The sequence below is a fragment of the Vigna umbellata genome, chromosome 5, assembly GCF_029865625.1.
Source record: "Vigna umbellata cultivar VRB3 chromosome 5, Vumbellata_1.0, whole genome shotgun sequence".
NCBI classification, from domain to species: Eukaryota; Viridiplantae; Streptophyta; class Magnoliopsida; order Fabales; family Fabaceae; genus Vigna; species Vigna umbellata.
The window spans coordinates 9,627,639-9,648,112 of record NC_142169.1 but is presented as its reverse complement, the minus strand read 5'-3'; the positions used below and the strand labels follow the sequence as shown (position 1 = coordinate 9,648,112).

Genomic DNA, 20,474 nt, shown 5'->3' with positions numbered 1-20,474 from the left:
CGAATATCGTTTCCCAAGAGATTTGTTTGGTTCGCTAATTGTGAAAGTTTACTAATTTAGCATCAAATATGATTATCAAATGTATTTTTCTACACAATATAGATTAAAATACAGATATACAAAGTGGTAGAAACAGTTGAGTTTAGGTTCATCGGGGTTGAATCTCATGTTCAAAACTCAGTGCTCTTTACTATCATATATAATTCCTCAAAAATCATGCATCAACATCATAAGCAGACAAGTCTCCAATTCCTCAGATGACAAGCTCTAAATCTTTTTATAGAAACTCTAATCCCTTAGAATTCAGATTTGCATTAAGACCGATGTTATTGATGCCCAAAAGTCCTCAATCTATGTCTAGGATTAAGTTCTACTGGTTGTTCTACCTATGTCCGTGATCCTAGCATTTCCCAATGATTCAAATCACTCTAATGGCTCAGATTTCCATCATTAAGCATGAATAACAAGCATAGAACAAAAGATTCATCAAATATTAACATAGAACAACAAAGTTTACATAGAGTTTTGATACATTACTTTCAACCCCAATGAAATGGAGTTTTAGCTACTTCTAGACATCATGGAAGCAAGATGGAAGGAAATGGATGGATTGGATGATGAAAAATGGTGTTCTTGTGCCCTAGAATCCTCCAAACTCGAGTTGGCAGAGGCCTGCAGTGTTCCCACCATTCAGAACTTCCCCCTCTGCCTCTGTTTCACGTCTTTAAAGAGTTTTGATTAAGTGTTCAGTCGTTGGGCGAGCTATACGGGTCGTTGGGCGAGCTGTACGAGTCATTGGGCGAGCTGTACGAGTCACTGGGCGAGTGCAAAAAGTCACCACTCGCTAGGCTAGAGCATCCTGGTCGTTGGGTCCTGGTCGCTGGGCGACTGGGTCTTGGTCGTTGGGCGAGTGACTACTTCTGCAGGCCAATCTGCTCCCTCTGGTTGGGCTACAGATGCACGTAGGGTCTCTTTGATATTTTCCAATCCTTATTCTATTGCGAAATAAACACACAAAAATACTCATATTGATATAAAATCAATTATATTTTATACAACTTTTCATGAGATTTTACTCCATAATACATCAAAGAAGATGAAAATAATTGCTCAATATATGTAATTTTTGACAATTATCATTCACTCAACGAGTAGTGCTTGAAGGCCTACTCATCCAACAAACAGATAGCTCGTCCACGGAAATTATCATAAAACTCACAAATTTAAATCCTCCCCAAAAGTCACCTAACAAGACCTATCTCATCCAACTACTACCAAGTTAGTGAGCTCTTTAACTTTGACTTCGCTCAAGGAGTATATTCTTGCTCAACAAGAACCAAATCAGAAGCTCTCTGACCCTGGCTTCGCCCAATAAGTATATCCTTGCTCAGCGACAACCAAGTCAAAAGATCTTTGACTTTGGCTTTGCCCAACGAATATATCCTCGTTTAGCGACAACCAAGTCAGAAGCTCTCTTACTTTGGCTTCACCCAATTAGTATATTCTCAATCAACGAGTCTGCATAATTCTACAAAATAATTCTATAGATTTATGTCATTACAACCCTACAAATTCACTCCAACAACAATCACAGATGCCAAAACATACCAAACATTATTTGAATTAATCTCATTTGTAATATTAATCAAACAACACTTCTCAATATCGTTATACAACATCCAAGTAATTCAATTAAAACCTAATTTTCATATCAACTCTTCATGCAAGTGGAAGAAGATTCACATGCAACTGGTACCAGAAAAAGACCAAGAAAACAGGCTTAAATTCAACTTACGCATTCAAAGAAACTAATATGTTTATATTAAAAAGTTCACCGAAAGGATCAAACTTACTATCTCGGTTCTTCAATCAGACATGCAGAGAAGAAAAACTCTTAGAAAGAAATAAAAAAACTCAAAAAAATATTTTCTAAAAAAATAATATATTTTAAAACTAAAAAAACTCGTTTGTAACAAAATTATTTATATTAAAATATTTTAATATTAAAATAATTAAATCTCACTGTTTTCAAAATATTATTACTTCTAAAATATCATTATAGAAATCAAACCTCACAAAAGAATCTCGTTTCTTTGTATTCAAATCAATTATACTAATATTGTTAATTCTAACACCTAACTTGATTTTTGTTTTAATTTACTTTTGTTACAATTATATTTGATCATTATTAGAATTAGATTTTAAGTCAAATTTTACACCAGAAATCAAGTTTTATATATATATATATATATATATATATATATATATATATATATATATATATATATATATATATATATTATAATTGGTCATATTTATCGTTTATAAACACTAATACATACCTTTATATTGAAAATTGAACATCATCCAAGATACTATAATTATGTGTGGTTTATTAACATAATGACTTAAGTCTAATGATCATTTATAAACTATAATATCATATTAAAATTAAATTTTAATTTTAACTCAACATCAAATAAACTTATTTATATTTAATTTTAACTCAACTTCAAATAAACTTATTTATAAAATAAGATTTGTATCAAGTCTTATCAGTTATTATATTCGACTTAAAATATAATTGTTTATTTGTAATAAAACAGACTTATAAATTAATATTGGACTTATCGCGATAATTTTTTTTCTTTTAAGCTCCTAGTTTCATATTCAATCACTAATTTTATGAAATGTTTTAAACATGTATATTTTATTATAATTAACATTTTAATATATAATATATGTTACTCTTTACAAATTGCAATATAATTTTTGCATAATTTCTAAAGAATGTATAATAATTTTTAGTATAAATGGATTTATTTGATCATTAAGTCACCTCTAAGAGTTAAAACTTTCATTACACTAACTCATACATGCGTCACATGATTGTTATATTTTATACTTACACCATCCATTTTAATTTTTAATTTATTAGTGAAATTAATTAATTTCACAATTATCTTTTTTGTTTTTTTTCTGTATACAATTAATACCTAAATTTATAATACTTCATGTGTAGCATCCAAGTTTAAGTTTAAGCAACACAAAGAAACCACATAAAGCAATTCTGTATGGAATTAACTTTAAAATTATAACAAGAAGTTTTAAAGACATATAATAACCCTTGAAATATAAGTTCCCAGTTCAGAGAAACCAAGTTGGTCCAGAGATTTTTGTTCTGGGCATTAATTAATTAATTAATTAATTAATTAATTTTATTTTGGTTATAAAAACTTAAATTATAGAACCCCCATCCACTGTTATGATTTGTCCAGTGATGTATGAAGCAGCTGGAAGGCAAAGGAAAACAACCATGGCTGATATGTCCTTAGGTTCTCCAATGCGACCAGCTGGTGATAGAGACACCAAAGCCTCCACTTGCTTCTCAATATCATCACTAGTTTCCTATGACAACAACAATACATGTTTTGAGTTTGAAATCCAACCCATTTTAATAAATTTTTCATTAATATGATTATTGATACATTTTTATAAAGTTTCTCAATCTTTAATGGATGTTCTAATTCTTTGATTATTCGTTTTATAAATCATACATGCCCATTTAGTTTTGTTTTAAAAAATGTAGTTTTGAACAGCAAAGAATGCATGCATACCATGATAGAATCCAAAAGTTCAGTCTTAACAGGTCCAGGTGCCACAGCATTTGCACGAATATTATCCTTTGCCCATTCCAATGCTATGTTCTTTGTGAATTGATTCAAAGCTCCTGAATAAATTTATAGATGCATGTTGATTACCTTCTGCAACTCCAATTTCTCAAGGTACCATCTAATTACAGGGATATAAAGACATGGAAACGTACCTTTGGAGGCAGCATAAGCAGTACAAAGAGGAAAAGCTTTCAGACCTGAAATAGAGGATATGAATACTATGTTGCCGTACCCAGATGCTTTCAGAAGTGGGTGTGCTAGTTGACATAGATGGAAACATGCCTCAAACTTTGTACCCATAATTACTGCTACATCTTCTGCAGTATGATCTAAATGACTCTTAGTTGTAGCTGTTCCCGCGTTGTTTATCTGTACAAAACAATTCACCAAGTCTACTCATGTAACCATATCTCATGTAATGTAGAAGCCTAACCGGTGGAGACTTGAACAAATTTAAGCGTTTTTTCTTCATAGTATATAACTCTCCTTTTATTTGGGTATGGTGGATGCCATAGTATATAACCTTTTATTTGTTTATGGTGAAACGATAAATTGATTTTGTATTTTGAGTCTATAAAATAAAAGTCCGAGATTATAAAAAACTCAAATAAAATTAAAAAAAAAATCCTATCTAAAAGAATTTTAGAATGAATTACAAATAGAGAATGCTTATCCATAAGATGTTTTTAGATAAATTCATATGATGTTTAGAATCAAAATTTTTTATAAACTTCTAGAGAATGAATTATAGTTCTTAGATTAATGTTATAGTCACAATATCCTAATTATTGGTTGAGGATGTGTCACTAGTATAAACAGGGGTGATGTATTTGTAATTGGATCATATGTAATCAAGCCAAAAATTGAAGCACTCAATATTACAATAAATTTTTTCTTTTCTCAAAATCTCCTAACCTCTCCCAATTTTTAAATACTTCCTTCAAGTCTCTAAAGTTTCCTCCCAAAAGTTTCATCCGTACATAATTCTTATATACTTAGATATGCATTAATAAAATTTGGTTCCTTAAACCAAACATATTTGAAAGACATAGGTTATGCATACCAATGTTTTGTCATCACAAATTGTTTCTCTTCCTATAACTATGTTAATTGTTTTCTTCCATTGTATATATAATATTTTCATGTATTAGATTACAGGTGACATACTAGTCTCCCCTCCCCTCCTAATATCTTACTGATTGAGCTCATTTTGGTGAATTTCTAGTAGTATTTGTTATCTATTATTATCATTTGCACGTGTACCCCTTGCAAAATATAGAAACAACTTTGAACTAGAGAGTCTGAGTATGGTTAAATCACCCTATAATGTGACAATTGTTTTTATCTATCCTATACAGACAACAATTTTTGTAGAGATGTTGCTTGTACGAATTGGGCAGACAAAAGGCATTAAGGAAACATTCCTAGAATGTCTTCGTATCTCTTAGCGTTCTTTTGAACTAGTGTAGAACTTTTGAATAAATATTTTGTCCTTATATGATATGCATAAAGAGAAACAACACAACATACAAAAAGTACTATTTGTACATTTGGATTTAAAACGTTCAACGTTTATCATAGCGTTTAGCATGGTCCACGAACTATAAAGTTTACGCTAGTCTATTTATCAAAACATTGCATTTAAATTAATCTATTACATTTATGCTAGACTTTTCTCTTTAGCATTTAGGATATTGTTTAAACATAGATAACATTTAGTGTGTTATCTTAGACGATCATTTTTTAGACGTTATTTCATTAGACGCTTTTGTTAAACTTCAAAATAAAGGGTTCCTAGACGATATTGTCTTAACAAGTTTCTCAATAGAGGTTGGGTAAAGGTCAAACAATATTGTAAGGTACCCTAAACATACACATAATGCATTTCAATGCTAGCATGTGTTCAGTGCAGGAGGCATGCATGAGAAAATAGACCCGCTGAACAACATATGAAATGTTAGGGTGAGTGAAGGTGAGATACTATAGGGCACTAACAAGACGTTGGTACATAGTGGGATTATCATACGATGTGCCAGAGGATGTATTGAGTTTCTTCTTACTACCAACCAGAGTAGCAAAAGGATTGCAAGAGGTTATACTGATGCATGCAATGATGTTACTGGCATAAGTGCTCTGATTGATGAACAAGCTTCTTGTATGCCTTGTCACAGTAATCCAAGAAAATAACTTAAAGGACTAAGATCCTGCATAGCAAATTCAGAGGCAAGAAGTGCTATGATAGATTTGCAAAGCTCATGGGATGAGGTGATGAGAATGATGTCATTAACATAGAGGAACATGTATTCCATGTTAAAACCATAATGGTAGATGAAGAAAGAGTGATCTAAAGCACTATGCTAGAACCCAATGGTAGAAACATAGTTAGCAAAGCCCTAATACTAGACAGGACACTTGGTTTAGACCACAAAGATATTTCCTTAGGTGACAAACATGATCAGGATGAAGGGTATCACGAAAACAGAATAATTGATGCATGTATACAGTCTCATGTAGATCACCATGGAGAAAGACATTATGAACATTCAATTGATGAATGAGTTAGGATTTGGAGAGAGAATGATGAGAACAGTGTGAATGGTCGTAGGTTTCATCATAGGACTAAACATCTCATCAAAATGCACACCTACAATTTGACACCTACCATCACCTACAAGACAAACTTTGTAACACTTAAAATAGCCATCAAATTTTCTTTCATGTATGAAAATCCACATACAAGGAATGATATTAAATACAAGGATGCAAAACCGAATTCCACGTATTATTTTTAATTAAAGCATCAAATTTTGCATGACCAATTTCCAATTAGGGTTCGATAAAGCAAGGGTTGGATTTTTGGGAAGACGTGATATCATCAAATTGACAATGGAAACAAAAAGCTTAAAGAGCTTTTTGGGTTTGTAAACACCGATCATGCTACGAGTGTCCATGGTCCTACTAGGAGGGGTGAGTCGTGATGGAGGGTTAGGATTTGGAGGCAGGGCAGACTGGTATGAAGTAGGTGAGGTAGATAGGTTGGTCGTGGAGGTTGATGTACTTGATGAAGAGGAGGGTAATCTTATAGGTTGTGGGTTAGGCAAAGGCTTCACGTCATGGTTGGGCCAGGGATGAACAAGGGAGGATGTGAGTCTTCAATGAAACTTTCATATGTAGAGATAGGGGAGGAAGGCATATAGGCAAAAGGAAATTGTGTTTCGTAAAAAATGACATGTCGCGATATTATTACCTTTCTATTAGACAAATCAAAACATTTATAATCTTTGTGATTAAGGGGATAACCCAAGAAAACACACAGAGCCAATCGTGGTTGTAGTTTGTTAATGGTAGGAAAGGGGAATGAAGGATAACAAAGACAACCAAAGACTCACAAATGCGTATAAGAGGGATCACGATAATACCGAAGTTGAGTAGGAAACTGATTCAACAAGGCCTTCCGAGGACATAAATTAAGGAGATAAGTGGCCAATTGAAAGGTGTAATGGCAAAACGAAGAAGGAACAAATGAATGAGTGAGAACAATACAAATCATGTTGTTAATGGTTCAAATTTAACATTTTGCTTTGCCATTTTGAGAATAAGTTTGAGACCTAGAGAATCGGAAAAGAAGATCATTATCATCACAAAATCGATGAAACAATGCATCATTGTACTCACTCCTATTGTCACATTAAAAATGTTAAGAAGTGGACTTTAAGTCTATCTCAACCCTACAAAATCAACTTGTAAGGTGAGGTTTGCACCCACATATATACTTTAAATTTACCTTATCTCTAGTCGATGTGGGACTTTCAACAAAAAATATTTAACATTTTGTGAAAATTGTGTTTGAATTTGATTAGTGAGAGATGTGAACTTTTCAAAAACTTGAGATTTAGTACCTAAAGGAAACGTCCACGGGAAATCAGAGTAATCATATAGAAATAAAACATAATGGAGGAACTTAAAACAAGTGATGTCAAAATATCACTCTATAAAATATAAAAAGGTATCAAAGTAGCATTATTCAAAAAACAACTTAACATGTTTGCCAAACAGACACAAATTACAAATAGTTTTTGAATTCAAATGTTCAAAGACGATGAACTTATTCTTATGAAGATACTGCAAAATAGAAGAACTAGAATGACCAAGACATTTGTGCCAGACATCGGAAGCTAGACCTATAAAAGGAGTGGGATTGGTGATAGGATAAAGGTTGTCAACACTATCACATCTCATAGCAGGGATCCCTGTCTTGAAACCAGAAACATAAAAGCCAAAATGGTCAAAGGAAATAGAAAATTTATTATCAATAGTGAGTTATCACACAAAAATGAAATTTTTTATAATATGTGGTGTGTGCAAGATGTGGCTAAGGTTGAAAGGTTTATGGTGATTTGATGTAAGAAAGATTGTGCGACTGAAACCCTGAATTGGAATACCTTAATCACTGCCAAAATTAATGTCTTATTTAAATGACTCAAATTAGAATAAGAAGTGAGATTATCTTGTGATTCCACATGTAACATGTGCTATTAGGAGGTGTTAAGGAAATGGTCTGGATAGCAGTGACAATGTCAATGGTTATTGGGGAAGGTCATGTGGGCGAGTCGACTGAGATGTGAGATAAGGCAAGGAGACATGCCCTAAGGAGGGGGAGTCCAACCCTAGGGTTTTCAAGGAATAGACTGGAGTGGTTGTCATGATCAAGAAAGAGCTATATCAGAAGAAGCAAACGAACCAAATGAACCATTTCAGCGGGATCCACTACGTTGATTACGTCCACTAGGGGACACATGCGAGTAGAAAGAGAAGGGTGGCTCACAGCTACTGAAAGAGTAAAAGTAGCGCGTGAGTTGGAGAAGGAAAGAAGTAGGAGTGCAAAAGCAAGTTGTTGGTGGATGAAAGACACAACGACCATTGGGAGTGACGACAGTGCAAGAAAACCTTGGAGCATGAGACAGTGCAAAAAAGAGGAGGAGCTGAAAAAGAAAGATTTTTTGAATGTCTTTCGTTATTTATTGGAGACAAATATATATATATATATATATATATATATATATATATATATTATAAATCAAGTATATAATTATGTAAAATATAATACATAATATTTAATAATATTTTATACTTCGTAAATAATTGAGGCACTAGAGTGCATAGGCTTCGGTTCTCACTTAACCGAGGTATATAAGTTCGCCTTAACTACAAAAATGCCACTGCATTTTAATGTGTTTTAATTTTGTAAAAACTGAGACGTATTAGACGCGTTAAAAGACTATTTTTTTACTAGTGTGTGGCAATTTCAAGTAGAACATGATGTTGATTTTGACACATGACAAATTCATACTTTAACACGTGACACCTTTGTATGACGTCAAGGTCAATTTAACGAAAAATGCTAGATTAATTGTTTTTTACGAAAGTAAGGACTCAATTGAGTCAGTTTTAAAAACACAAGGACTCAATTGAGTAAATAAAATGTAGGAACCATAACAAATCAAACGCCTAAATTTAGGGACCAAAACTAATTAAACAAATTATAAGAGAAAGATTGGTAGTGTTTTTTCACCTTCTGTTAAGCTCAAAATTCTTCCACTTATCATTATGGTTATTTTCACTTGTTTGATATATACCTTTTCTAGATGGATTAAATATAATTTTGGTGCTTTAACTTTTAGTGAAAATTGAAATTAACCCCTCTTCGAAACTTTAGTCTTCTTTAGAGCTTCAACTTTAGAAATTCATGGATTTAATATTTTTAACAAACATTTGTTCAGTTTATATGACATTTCAAATGTGTTTCATGATAACATTCATTTGACACATTTTTGCTTCAATTTTAGTCGAAAAACACATTTGAAATCAAATAAACTTAACAAAATTTGGTTAAAATGACTAAATTCACCCATTTATAAAGTTTGGAGACTAAATTGAACCCAAAGTTAAAAAAAAAACTAATTTCAATTTTCACTAAAAGTTAAGGGACCAAAAAATTACACAACCCTTTCTAGATAAACTACCACATGTCTTGATATGACAACTAATGTTTGCACCAATCATTCATTCCTTATACACGTTAGATTATCCTCTCATCAAGAATAACCTTTTCCTCAAGGTTGAATAAAGGATAAGAACTTTGTATATTAAACAAATTCTTCCAAGTAGCATTTGAAGAATTTGTGTCATCCCATATTAAACTATTATTTTAGGAAGAAACCATTAGCTCTTTGTATCATACGAGCATCAAACACCACTATAAGTTAAATTATTAGTCCAAACTTTGTGAAAGTTAATGGAAAAGGCAAGAAATGCTAAGAAGTATTGTAACAAAGTTTCTTAAGGAATGAAATATGAAGCATAAGGTGTATTTTTTTTGAGTCAGAAAGTTGGAGTTTGTAGGCTATTGAGCCAATTTTCTGCACCACTTCAAAGGGTCCAAAGAACCTTAACCCAAGCTTAGCATGCTTTCTTAATATTACAAAATGCTATTAGTCTGACTAACTCTTAACTAATGTGAAGTAATCTACTTAAAGCACCTCATGCCTTTATTCTTATTTTTTATCATCATGTTGTTTCATGTAATTTTTAGATTTTAACAAATATTGTCTTAGCTGAGTAAAAATTTGATCCTTAGATTATAGTGGTTCTCGTAAAGAGATAGGGTCTGGTGTTTGAGACTCAACAAATAATAGATGGAAGAGCTAAGTCAAATACTGCTTGGAAGGTAGTCATTCCTAAACTATCATGAAAGGAAGTATAGTACCATAATTGAGTCCTTGGTAATATATAAACCTAGTTTTTAGGATTATTAAAGGAAAAGTATCACAAATACATCTCAATGGTCTTATTAAGGTTCTTAGTTTGTCCATTCGATTATGGATTATTAGAAAACCTCAATGCTAAAGTAATTCATTAAGCCTTAAAAAGTGTTTCCACAAGGCATTCATGAATACTCATCTCTATTGGAAAGAATAGATTTAGGAAGCCCATGGAAGCTTTAATATACATACCACAACAATGATTTCACATTTATCATTATCATCATATACAACATTATGAATATTTTACATTAACCATATATCTCTACACATACAATCAATTACACAATAATACATCAACTTTGCATTCCCTTGTTGATTAAGAGAGATTTTCTTCCTTAGGTGACGTCATTTCTCTCAACTGAGAATAAACTTCTTCACTTAAATAATATTACAATGCTTGAATAAGATACATTCATAAAACATAATTGAATTTGTCTTTTCCTCGCTTAAGTATCAAACCCTCACTTAAGAGTTCATTGCTTGAGTGTCCATACAATGGTTAAGCACTCTAATGTATATACATGATTCCCTAAGAATTTTGGAACCTATTGAATGATACTCTTCTAAAGGAGAAAGAGTGTCCCATAGACCATATTGTTGTGTGATTTTGTTCATTGCATAGAAGTCAATCAAAGAATTGAAAATGTTAATACAGAGGTACGAGTTAATTACAAAAGTAATGTGTTTTATCATGATTATGTTATAAATGACTAATAAATTTTCTTTTTAATGCTATTAATGTCACCAATGTCTTAGATGGTAAATCCATTGCATCTTCATCCCATCTTTAATGGATTTATCCTATGGTATGTAGTTTGCATTTATCAACTAAATTTTGTTAGTTCTTCATATATTAGTGCAATAAGCAATCTTGAAACTTTGAGTATAGATACTACATTATGCATTGGATGAGGATCATAGCTCGTGTTAAGATTTTTTATTCATAAAAAGATGTACGAATTTCTTTAACTATTGATGTTTAACTTTCATATAGTGTTGTCAAAATGGGTTGTAACCCGCGAGCTAACCCTACTCACCGCAGATTTGAGTCGGGTTGGGTTTGAAAAAAATGTAATTTTTTTATGTGGGCTAGTTTTCAACCTGACTCACTTACAACCCGGCTCACCGGGTGGAACCCGTGGTGAGCCGGGTTGGCTCACCAACCCACTTAATTTAATTTAATCATTTATTATTTTGAGTTTCAATATTATTAGTTAACATTTTTTTTATTATATTGTTGATGGTGATAAAGAAGAAGATGTTTCAAGAGAGAAAAATATTATATATTTATCTATTCAAGACTCTAATATTATAAATGGACAAGTGATACAAAAATTATCAGTAGTAAAAACTTATTTATTCGCCTTTTGTGCATGTTTTTGGATTACGGTTGGATTGTATGATACTTTTTTTTTTATTTTGAATTGTCTTTGAAGTTTAACATCATTTTAGTGTGACGTTTATTTAGATTTGAATTAAAAAATTATAACTTTTTTATTTAAAAAAAACTTGTAATTAAATGAGCTAGTGAGCCAACCCGTTTAACCCACCAACCCGTGGTAGGTTGAGCCAGGTTTGAATCTTTTCAGCTCGCTAATAAGTGAGCTGGATTGGGTTGACTCGCTAACTGACCAACCCGTGGTGAGCCAGGTTACCCATTTTGACAGCTCTACTTTCATATATGTTATAACACACACACACACACACACACACACACACACACACACACACACACACACACACACACACACACACACACACACACACACACACACACACACACACACACACACACACACACACACACACACACATACACACACACACACACACACACACACACACACACACACACACACACACACACACACACACACACACACACACACACACACACACACACACACACACACACACACACACACACACACAGATATATATATCCTATTACAGGTTTTTGAGAGTGTCGAACCATTGGGAACAAACAAACTTGAAATTTACATGGAATGGCCAAGATACACTAGTGTAGTAAAGGGAAATGACAACGATTAATTTTGCCTTTCCGTATCGGTTCTGCGACCGAGGTATATACAGGCGAGACAAAAAGTCTATCACTTTTTGTCTTGGTTCTGAACCGAGGCAAAAAGGTGTATGTTTTTGCCTCGGTTTAAATGCAACTGAGACAGTAGATGGGTTTTTTCGCCAAACTTTTGGTCTCGGTTGCTGGTGAATCGAGGCCGTAGAGGGGGGCAACCATGCAAATTTGTCCTCTGCACATTAGACATATGATACATTCAAATTAACAATTTGCCTATCATATGGTATAATAATTATAACAATTAACTAGTTGCCTTTAGAGAGCACGGATAACGAACAACCTATCCAAGTTTGAATTGAACTCAGAAACTTTTTCTTTGTTGAAAAATCAACTAACAAACATTAAAAGCCAAATGGCATGTTCTGGTGGTCCACTTGTTACTGATGTTTACCGTATTCTTTCTCATTGCTATATTCTCATCGAACCTCACCAAAGATTTGTGCTTGGAATTACTTATCACATGATGTTTCAGAACTATACTCCGAAAGCTTTCAAAAACTAAACATGCACAAAAGAATATTGATAAAAGATGCACCATAGAAATCAACACACAGAATTGTATTTACTCACTGGAAATAATCTTAGGGGTGTCATATTTAAGAAGTCCCTGGCTGGACTCTTGGATTGCTGACAAAAGGGATATTTTTCAAGATGTCATCTTGCAACCCCAACTTTATGAGCAACCCTTCACTATAAAGGCCATCCACATCTGAGAATTCATTGAAGTCTTGGTTGCTAGCAGAAAGATTGGCCTTTAAGACTAGGAATCAATTCGACCACCCTCCATCAGTGGAGTCGTTGACAATTAGGAGGACAGAATTCCTGCATAGATAATCAATTCGACCAATGCATATATCTAAACATCACCCAACGGATGATTCAATCTATACTAAGAAAAAAAATATGAAAACTCAGTGGAGAACCCAAAGCAAAGATAGCTTTATATAAAATAAAATAAAATAAATTTAATTACTGTTAAAGACAGTTACCGATATATAGAGATAGATTTTTTATACATCAATATAGCTTTGAGCCATAACATTCTGCATAAACATCTTAACTAATAAATTTTCAACTTTCTTGAATATCTTCCCTTTTACCTTTAATTTGCATGCACACCAGACAACATAACAGGAAGTTTATAAACCATATTTATTTTACTTTATACCGGTAATAATCTTTTACATAACAGATTAGATTATGTAACCCCCATCTACAGTTATAATTTGTCCAGTGATGTATGAAGCAGCTGGAAGGCAAAGGAAAGCAACTATTGTTGATATGTCCTTAGGTTCTCCAATACGACCAGCTGGTGTTTGAGATATCATAGTTTCAAACATTTTACTCCCTTCATCAACAGATTCCTGTAACAATACCAATGTACAGTGATATTGGGCAAGGTTGCTATAAGATGGAAAAGTATACAGTATTTATTAATATAAATAAAGAATATTTATTAAGTTTATATCAATCATTAATAGGTTTTTTGGAATGAGTTACACAGAAAAATGTGTGTTAAGAGAAATTTCACCGAAAATAATAACTCAATTTTACCGATTGATAAAACTAATACACACTTTGCACCAATTTTCAGGAATGTATAAGCTTAATATAACACAGCATACATACTGCTATAGCATCCGTAAGTGCAGTCTTAACAAGTCCAGGTGCTACAGAATTTGCACGAATATTATCCTTTGCCCATTCCAATGCCACGTTCTTGGTGAATTGATTCATAGCTCCTGAATTATGTTTATATGCAGATATTGATTATCCTCTGAAACTCCAATTTGCTTTTAAATTAAAAGGACTCAAAGATAGGGAAAAAATACCTTTAGAGGAAGCATAGACAGAACATAAAGGGAAAGCTTTAAGACCTCCAATGGAAGATATGAATACTATGCTCCCATATCCAGATGCCTTGAGAAGTGGATGTGCTAGTTGACATAGGTGGAAACTAGACTCAAAATTAGTTCCCATTATAATCTACAAGGTTCTTAGGTGTAGTTATTCCAGCATTGTTTATCTACAGAAAACCATTTACCGTGTAATTCTAGCTAGGGGAAATTGAAACCAAAAAAAAGAAAAAGAGAATTGAGGTAGCATATATTATAAAATTTACAAGACTGACAGTAGAGCAATGAATAAATTGAAATAAATCTTCATACAAATTATTTTCATCTATTATATGTTAGATAAAATAAGGGATTTATTAGAAATGTAATTTAAGTCATACTTTATTTGGTACATATTATCATTTTTAATTATTGTCATATTCTGCTCTAATTTGATTATGTTATTATTATTGATTTTATGCTCTTAAACTATTAGGGTTATTGTATTTATTTCTATTCCTACAACTATTTAAGGCCTATGATATTCATCAAAGAAATACATAGAATTATAAATTTCAATTAATATCAAAGAAATACACATAACAACAAAGTTCAATTATATAATGTGTGTGTCGTCTTCTATTTTAATAATTGGCATCAAAGCTTTATGCACTGAGTGTTTGAGTGTGAGAGAAAAAAGAAGAGAGAGAGAGAAACAATGTGTTTGAGTGCTTGTGAGAAATAAAGGTGAGTGAGATGGAGAATATTGTGAATGGTATGCCTCTGCCACAATTGTTAAGAAAAGCTAATTATGATAATTGGAGTTTGCAGATGAAGACTCTTTTAGGATCCCAAGACGTATGAGATGTAGTAGACAATGGATACCAAGAACCCATGGAGGATCAAAAGCAAATGGTGGCCCATATTGCTACTTTGAAAATAACACGAGTAAAAGCAAATCAGCTTTGTACTTATTCTACATAGCGGTGATAACTTGGTAGGAATGGAGAACCAATGTCAACCAGCCAGGTTATGGAGAAAATCTTAAGATCATTGACAGATGATTTCCAGAACATTGTGTGTGTCATCGAGGAGTCTTGCTTGTCCTCTTAGGTCACTTAAGGCCCATGAACAACGAAGAAGTAAGAATTATCAACAACTTAATTAAGCACTTCAAGCACAACTTGACTTGAAGGGGTAACTCGGAACACTTAAGGTCGAGGTCTTGGAGGACGTGACAAAGGTGATTTTGAGGATGATAACAAAGAAGAAATCATTCAGTAGAATTGGCATGGTCGAGGACAAGGAAAAGGCCAAGGAGGTTGATCGGGAGTGGAATGTTTTAAATGTGGTAAGCATGACCACTAGGCAAATGAGTTCAGATCGAGAAAATGTTATAGAGGTGTGAAGGTCGGCCATGTTGCGAAGTATTGTTGAGCTAAGACAAAATGTGGGACAAATCTCCTTATTGAAGAAGCAAAGGAAGAGATTTAGGAATTTTGTTGATGGCAAAGAGCTCGAATTTTAAGCTATCGAATTAGAGGTTAGGTGTCAAGCAGACGAGTTGTAGTCTAGAAGTCGAGCTATGTTCGGGTTCTACGCTGGCGTGGAGATCAAGCGTGTAGGCCAGCAAGGAGAACTCGACAATGCTAAGTAGTGTAGTGAGCTCGACAAGGTACATGGAGAGCCCGACAATGTTCGTGGAGAGCTCGATTTCATGTGTAGAGAGCCTAGAAGTGGCCATGGAGAGCTCAAAAGTTCTGGTAGAGAACTCGGTGGAGGTGAAGAACTCGACAAAGTGTGCAAAGAGCTCGACAGTGAGCCTGGCGAAGAGCATCAACTTTGGTAGAGCGAGTAGGAAACTCGGTCAAGTATGGTGATAAATCGATGGAAAGCTCAAAAGAAGAATAGGTCGTGGTAGAGAGCTCGAACGAAGAGCAAATGGATAGCGCAACTAGCCTGGGAAACCAGAAGGAAGCTCAGATGAGAAATTAGAGAGCTCGATTTCCTAGTTCAATCAACTACACAGTTTGGTGGAGAACGTGACTAGCTCGACAAAATGCAAGCACAATCTGGCTATTATGACACATAGATCCACAAAGATGTTAGAGGTCGTGATAAGGAGAGTGACAAATTTGAGATCGAAATGACAAGGATGAAGCACGTTAAAATATTGGAGTTCGAGAAGCAGCAAGTGAGGTAATAAAAAATCATGGCGAAAATTATATAAGAAGCTGTGGAGAAGAAACTCAAAGAAAAGGATGAGGAGATACGATGTTTGGGGAAGTTCAATCGAATGCTTCAAGAAAGGGTGAAGAATCCCAGCATGGAGAACCATATGTGGAGGGAGTTAACATAGAGAAGAGTTTGCCAATGTTAGCAAGGAGATCCATCATCATAACGAAGTCACCACTGGCAAGTCAAATTTTGGAAGCAATAAAGATGACTGAGAGAAGATGGTTGAGAGATCAAGCAAGGTGATTGAGAGGTCAACCAAGTTCATTGAGAGGTCGGCTAAGGTCAAAATCGAGTTAGTCGAGGTTACTGACGAGTCAGGCAGTGCTAAGAACAAGTCGGTCATAGCAAAGAAGAGATTAGCCATGTTGGTCAAGGTGAAGAAGAGGTCGGCCATAATGAAAAACAAGTTAGAAAAAACATTAGAGAGGTCAGTCAAGGTAAAAGATAACATGATTACCATGTTACCGTTTTTAATTACTCTCGCAATAAACTCTAATTGATTTTGTCATTATTGATTGTGTTATTATTAGTGATTTTATACTCTTAAACCATTAGGATTATTGTATCTATCTCAATTCTTAAGGCTATTTATGATCTATAATATTCATCAGTAAAATACACACAGTTACAAAATTCAATTATATAGTATATATGGTGTTCTATTTTACCGAACATGTATTAACAGTACTCAACAAATGCTTCTATACCAAAGTTCTGTAATTAGAAATATTATCTGCTGCTAGCCTTGAATAAATTGAAAGAGATGTTAATATAAATTATTTTCATCCCTTTAAACATGTGTTAACAGTACTTTCTCAAATGAATAATTATCATGATACATGTTGTGCATATGCAGACACAGAGTGGTATAAAATTGTAAGAGGGCGATACCAGAATGTTGAGTTTTCCTTGAAAGATGGAAGCAACATTTTTTATTAAATTTTGACGTTGGTCAGGGAACAGTACATCACATGGCGACCCTGTTACACGAAATCCTTTTCTATTCCATTCTTCTAAGCATTTATCAATGTCTTGCTGATTACGAGCACATATATGCACAGATGCTCCAAATTCTGCCAATTCTTCTGCTATGGCGTATCTAATTTGCAACAGAATAAAAATTGAACAAGTAGTAACAGAGAAATCAATGCTAAATAAGAAGGTTGCAGATATTATAGAAATGAACAAACCCTATGCCTCGGGTGCCTCCTGTAACTAACGCAGTCATGCCATGCAGTGACCATTTTTGGTCTTTGAAGCAGCTCAACTTTGTTTCTGCCATTTCTCTGCTTACTAGTTTGTGATATGCTTCAAACACAAAAAATAAGTTTTGATTGATTTTCTTGTCAATTTTAGGGATATTGTTTTAGTTTTTTCTTCTCCGGACATAATTCCAACAGTTTTAGTGGTTCTCGAATGTGAAAGAGAAATTTTGTCTCTAAATTCATAGGAAACGAAAATAACTATGAAAATTTGTCTTATATTATCACAGAAAGAAACTACTAAGGGGGAGATTCTAATATGACTATCACAAAAGCTCAAAAGCTGTAATAGTCGGTAAGTTTTTTAATTTAGGATTCCTTTGGTGGTCGTCAATTGTCATGTTTTCTGTCAGTTACTACCACCATTTATATGTACAACTTGTCGATTATATGCTAATTAACACCTCTACTCGGTATTATGGTTCTTGAATTTTATGTAATTTCATACATCTTTGAGACATGAGCATAAATACAAAGGTACAAAATGTTCAATTTCCAATTAATTAACTTTAGTAAAATGCTTGTGAAATTATCTGTAAACATTTTATGAAACTATTAGATATTCTCTTTCAGTATCTAACAGATTTTGTATCATGAAAAGTTTTTTAAATCGTTTTTATTAGTCACGGTAAGATCCATAAAAAATATTTACTTTAATTGTAACAATTTTATTACTAGTTGTAATAAATTTCTTTGTGAATGGAAAATATAATTAATAAGTTAAATATAGAAATTTTGGTAGCTTAAATGGTAGAAAATTGTAATGATTTCAAGAATATGGGTTCAAGCTCTTTTCTTCCTTTTTGTAAAAAAAATTAATTAAAAATAATTTTTAAAAAAAATTATAAAAAAAATTATAAAAAAAAATTATAAAAAAAAAATTATAAAAAAAAAAATTATAAAAAAAATTTATAAATTTTCTTTTTAATATTAATAGTGGATAAAGCTCTTCAGATTTGAAGGCATTATTGAGGAATCCATTATGTAAGTGGTGATTAAGATATTAATATAATAAAATAATATTAAAATAATAAATAATATTAAAAAATTGATGAATAGTAAAATTTTTGGACTATAAATAGCCATGAGAGGGGAGGCTATTTTGCACAAAGAGAGGAAGAATCAAGTGAGAAACCTTGAGAAATAGAGAAGAAAGAGTTAGGAAGAAATTTTTAGTTACAAGAAGAGTAGAGGCTTTGGAGGGTTTTCGGGGAAAACAAATTTGGAGCAAGAGAAGTCTGGAATAGAGGTAGGGGAGCTAACCTTTCTAAGGTTTTATATTATAATTTAGTATTGTTTTATTACTATTCATGTCTTGAAATTTTGTGTGAATACCGTTAATGCTTACTGTATATTTATCTATATTGAATTTCTGTGTTAATATTATATGTTGTTGTTTTGAATGTGTAAATAAGAAATTTGTTAAAACTAGTTGAGGAACACTTTGGCTAAGGAAAGACTTGGTACTTAAGTTTTCCATTGTGACACAGCTCTCTTTCTTGGAAGTCTACTCGACAAGTTTTTAACTTAAATCTTGTTGAACAGATTATGTACTGTTAAACTATTGTGCAATATATCTCGTTGCAATGAAAATGCTCATGAATTCATGTTGTTGTGATATGGAATTATGAATTATAATTGTGATGGTAGGATAGAGGAATCTTAAAAACCAGAGTTGGTACATCCCTGATCATAGAGCAACCCTGGTCCAATCTAGTAAGTTGTGACTAGTCATATGTACTGGTGTTTATGGTGAGTTTGATTCGTCAAACATTTGATTCTTCTCCGGTGACCATTTATGGTGATATTTTAGTATTGTTAATTTACTTTGTGATATACTCATTTTTTATGATTTCTGTGATGATTGGATTTTATTATATTGAATTTGAATTTATGCGTCTGAACATGATATGAGTATTGGGGAGATTTCGTAAGGGTATAATATGAGTTAAGGAATGTGAGCATGGTATGAGTCTCATAGAGAGATTTTGTAATGCCATGGTATGTGTGTATATGTTGATGTTGAGGGTCCTGAAGTTGGAGGTTATCCTGATACTCTAATAATCATCCAGAAAGGATGAATTATGTGGTGAGAGGGGGAGGAGGTCCTGGTCTATGTGCCGGTTTTGGACATAGTGTTGAGGACTAAGAAAGCATCACAAGTGCGTAACCTCCCGTTGATCGCTCATCAACATATCATCGGGATAAGTGTCTATTGGGTATTGTGGAATGAGTGTCTATTGGGAATTGTGGAAGGAGTGTCTATTGAGTGTATCAAAGTAATGGATGAGTATCTATGATGTGATTGTTGTATAATGGTATGAGTGTGTTTGACATAATTATTATATGAGGTTTGTTGAGTGCATCAAAGTAAATATGTATGTTTTATAAATGATTGGTTGCATGTTAGCTCACCCTACTTGTTTGTGTTTGTGTCTGGGTATGTGCGATGATCGTATAATTCGTTATACGGGAGCAGATGAAGGAATGTCGTCTGACTCACTACCAATGAAGAGAAAGATAGAAGAATAAAGTAGAAGAAC

General features: G+C 33.1%; 2 protein-coding genes across 2 annotated transcripts; both read right to left on the bottom strand.

Moving 5' to 3' along the window:
* Nucleotides 1–3,237: 3,237 nt before the first annotated feature.
* LOC124827891 (tropinone reductase homolog) lies at nucleotides 3,238–18,119 on the bottom strand. The gene is made up of 5 exons (XM_047301058.2): nucleotides 17,860–18,119; nucleotides 17,561–17,768; nucleotides 3,827–4,043; nucleotides 3,618–3,730; nucleotides 3,238–3,408 (listed from the first exon to the last, which is right to left on the bottom strand). The coding sequence occupies exons 1-5, from the start codon at nucleotides 17,949–17,951 to the stop codon at nucleotides 3,238–3,240; spliced, it is 801 nt and encodes a 266-aa protein (XP_047157014.2). The 5' UTR covers nucleotides 17,952–18,119.
* On the bottom strand, nucleotides 13,727–17,702 carry LOC124834647 (tropinone reductase homolog At5g06060-like). The gene is made up of 4 exons (XM_088115991.1): nucleotides 17,561–17,702; nucleotides 14,429–14,622; nucleotides 14,226–14,338; nucleotides 13,727–13,960 (listed from the first exon to the last, which is right to left on the bottom strand). The coding sequence occupies exons 2-4, from the start codon at nucleotides 14,574–14,576 to the stop codon at nucleotides 13,790–13,792; spliced, it is 432 nt and encodes a 143-aa protein (XP_087972117.1). The 5' UTR covers nucleotides 14,577–14,622; nucleotides 17,561–17,702; the 3' UTR covers nucleotides 13,727–13,789.
* Nucleotides 18,120–20,474: the final 2,355 nt, after the last annotated feature.

What these genes read in the sequence shown, in the direction of transcription:
- LOC124827891 (XM_047301058.2), bottom strand. Translation starts at nt 17,951, where the DNA reads ATGGCAGAAACAAAGTTGAGCTGCTTCAAAGACCAAAAATGGTCACTG. An exon ending in GGAGGCACCCGAGGCATAGG is followed by an intron (nt 17,769 to 17,859) that starts GTTTGTTCATTT and finishes GTTGCAAATTAG; the next exon opens with ATACGCCATAGCAGAAGAAT. An exon ending in AACTTTTGGATTCTATCATG is followed by an intron (nt 3,409 to 3,617) that starts GTATGCATGCAT and finishes TTGTTGTCATAG; the next exon opens with GAAACTAGTGATGATATTGA.
- LOC124834647 (XM_088115991.1), bottom strand. Translation starts at nt 14,576, where the DNA reads ATGGGAACTAATTTTGAGTCTAGTTTCCACCTATGTCAACTAGCACAT. An exon ending in TGTCTATGCTTCCTCTAAAG is followed by an intron (nt 14,339 to 14,428) that starts GTATTTTTTCCC and finishes AACATAATTCAG; the next exon opens with GAGCTATGAATCAATTCACC. An exon ending in CACTTACGGATGCTATAGCA is followed by an intron (nt 13,961 to 14,225) that starts GTATGTATGCTG and finishes GTATTGTTACAG; the next exon opens with GAATCTGTTGATGAAGGGAG.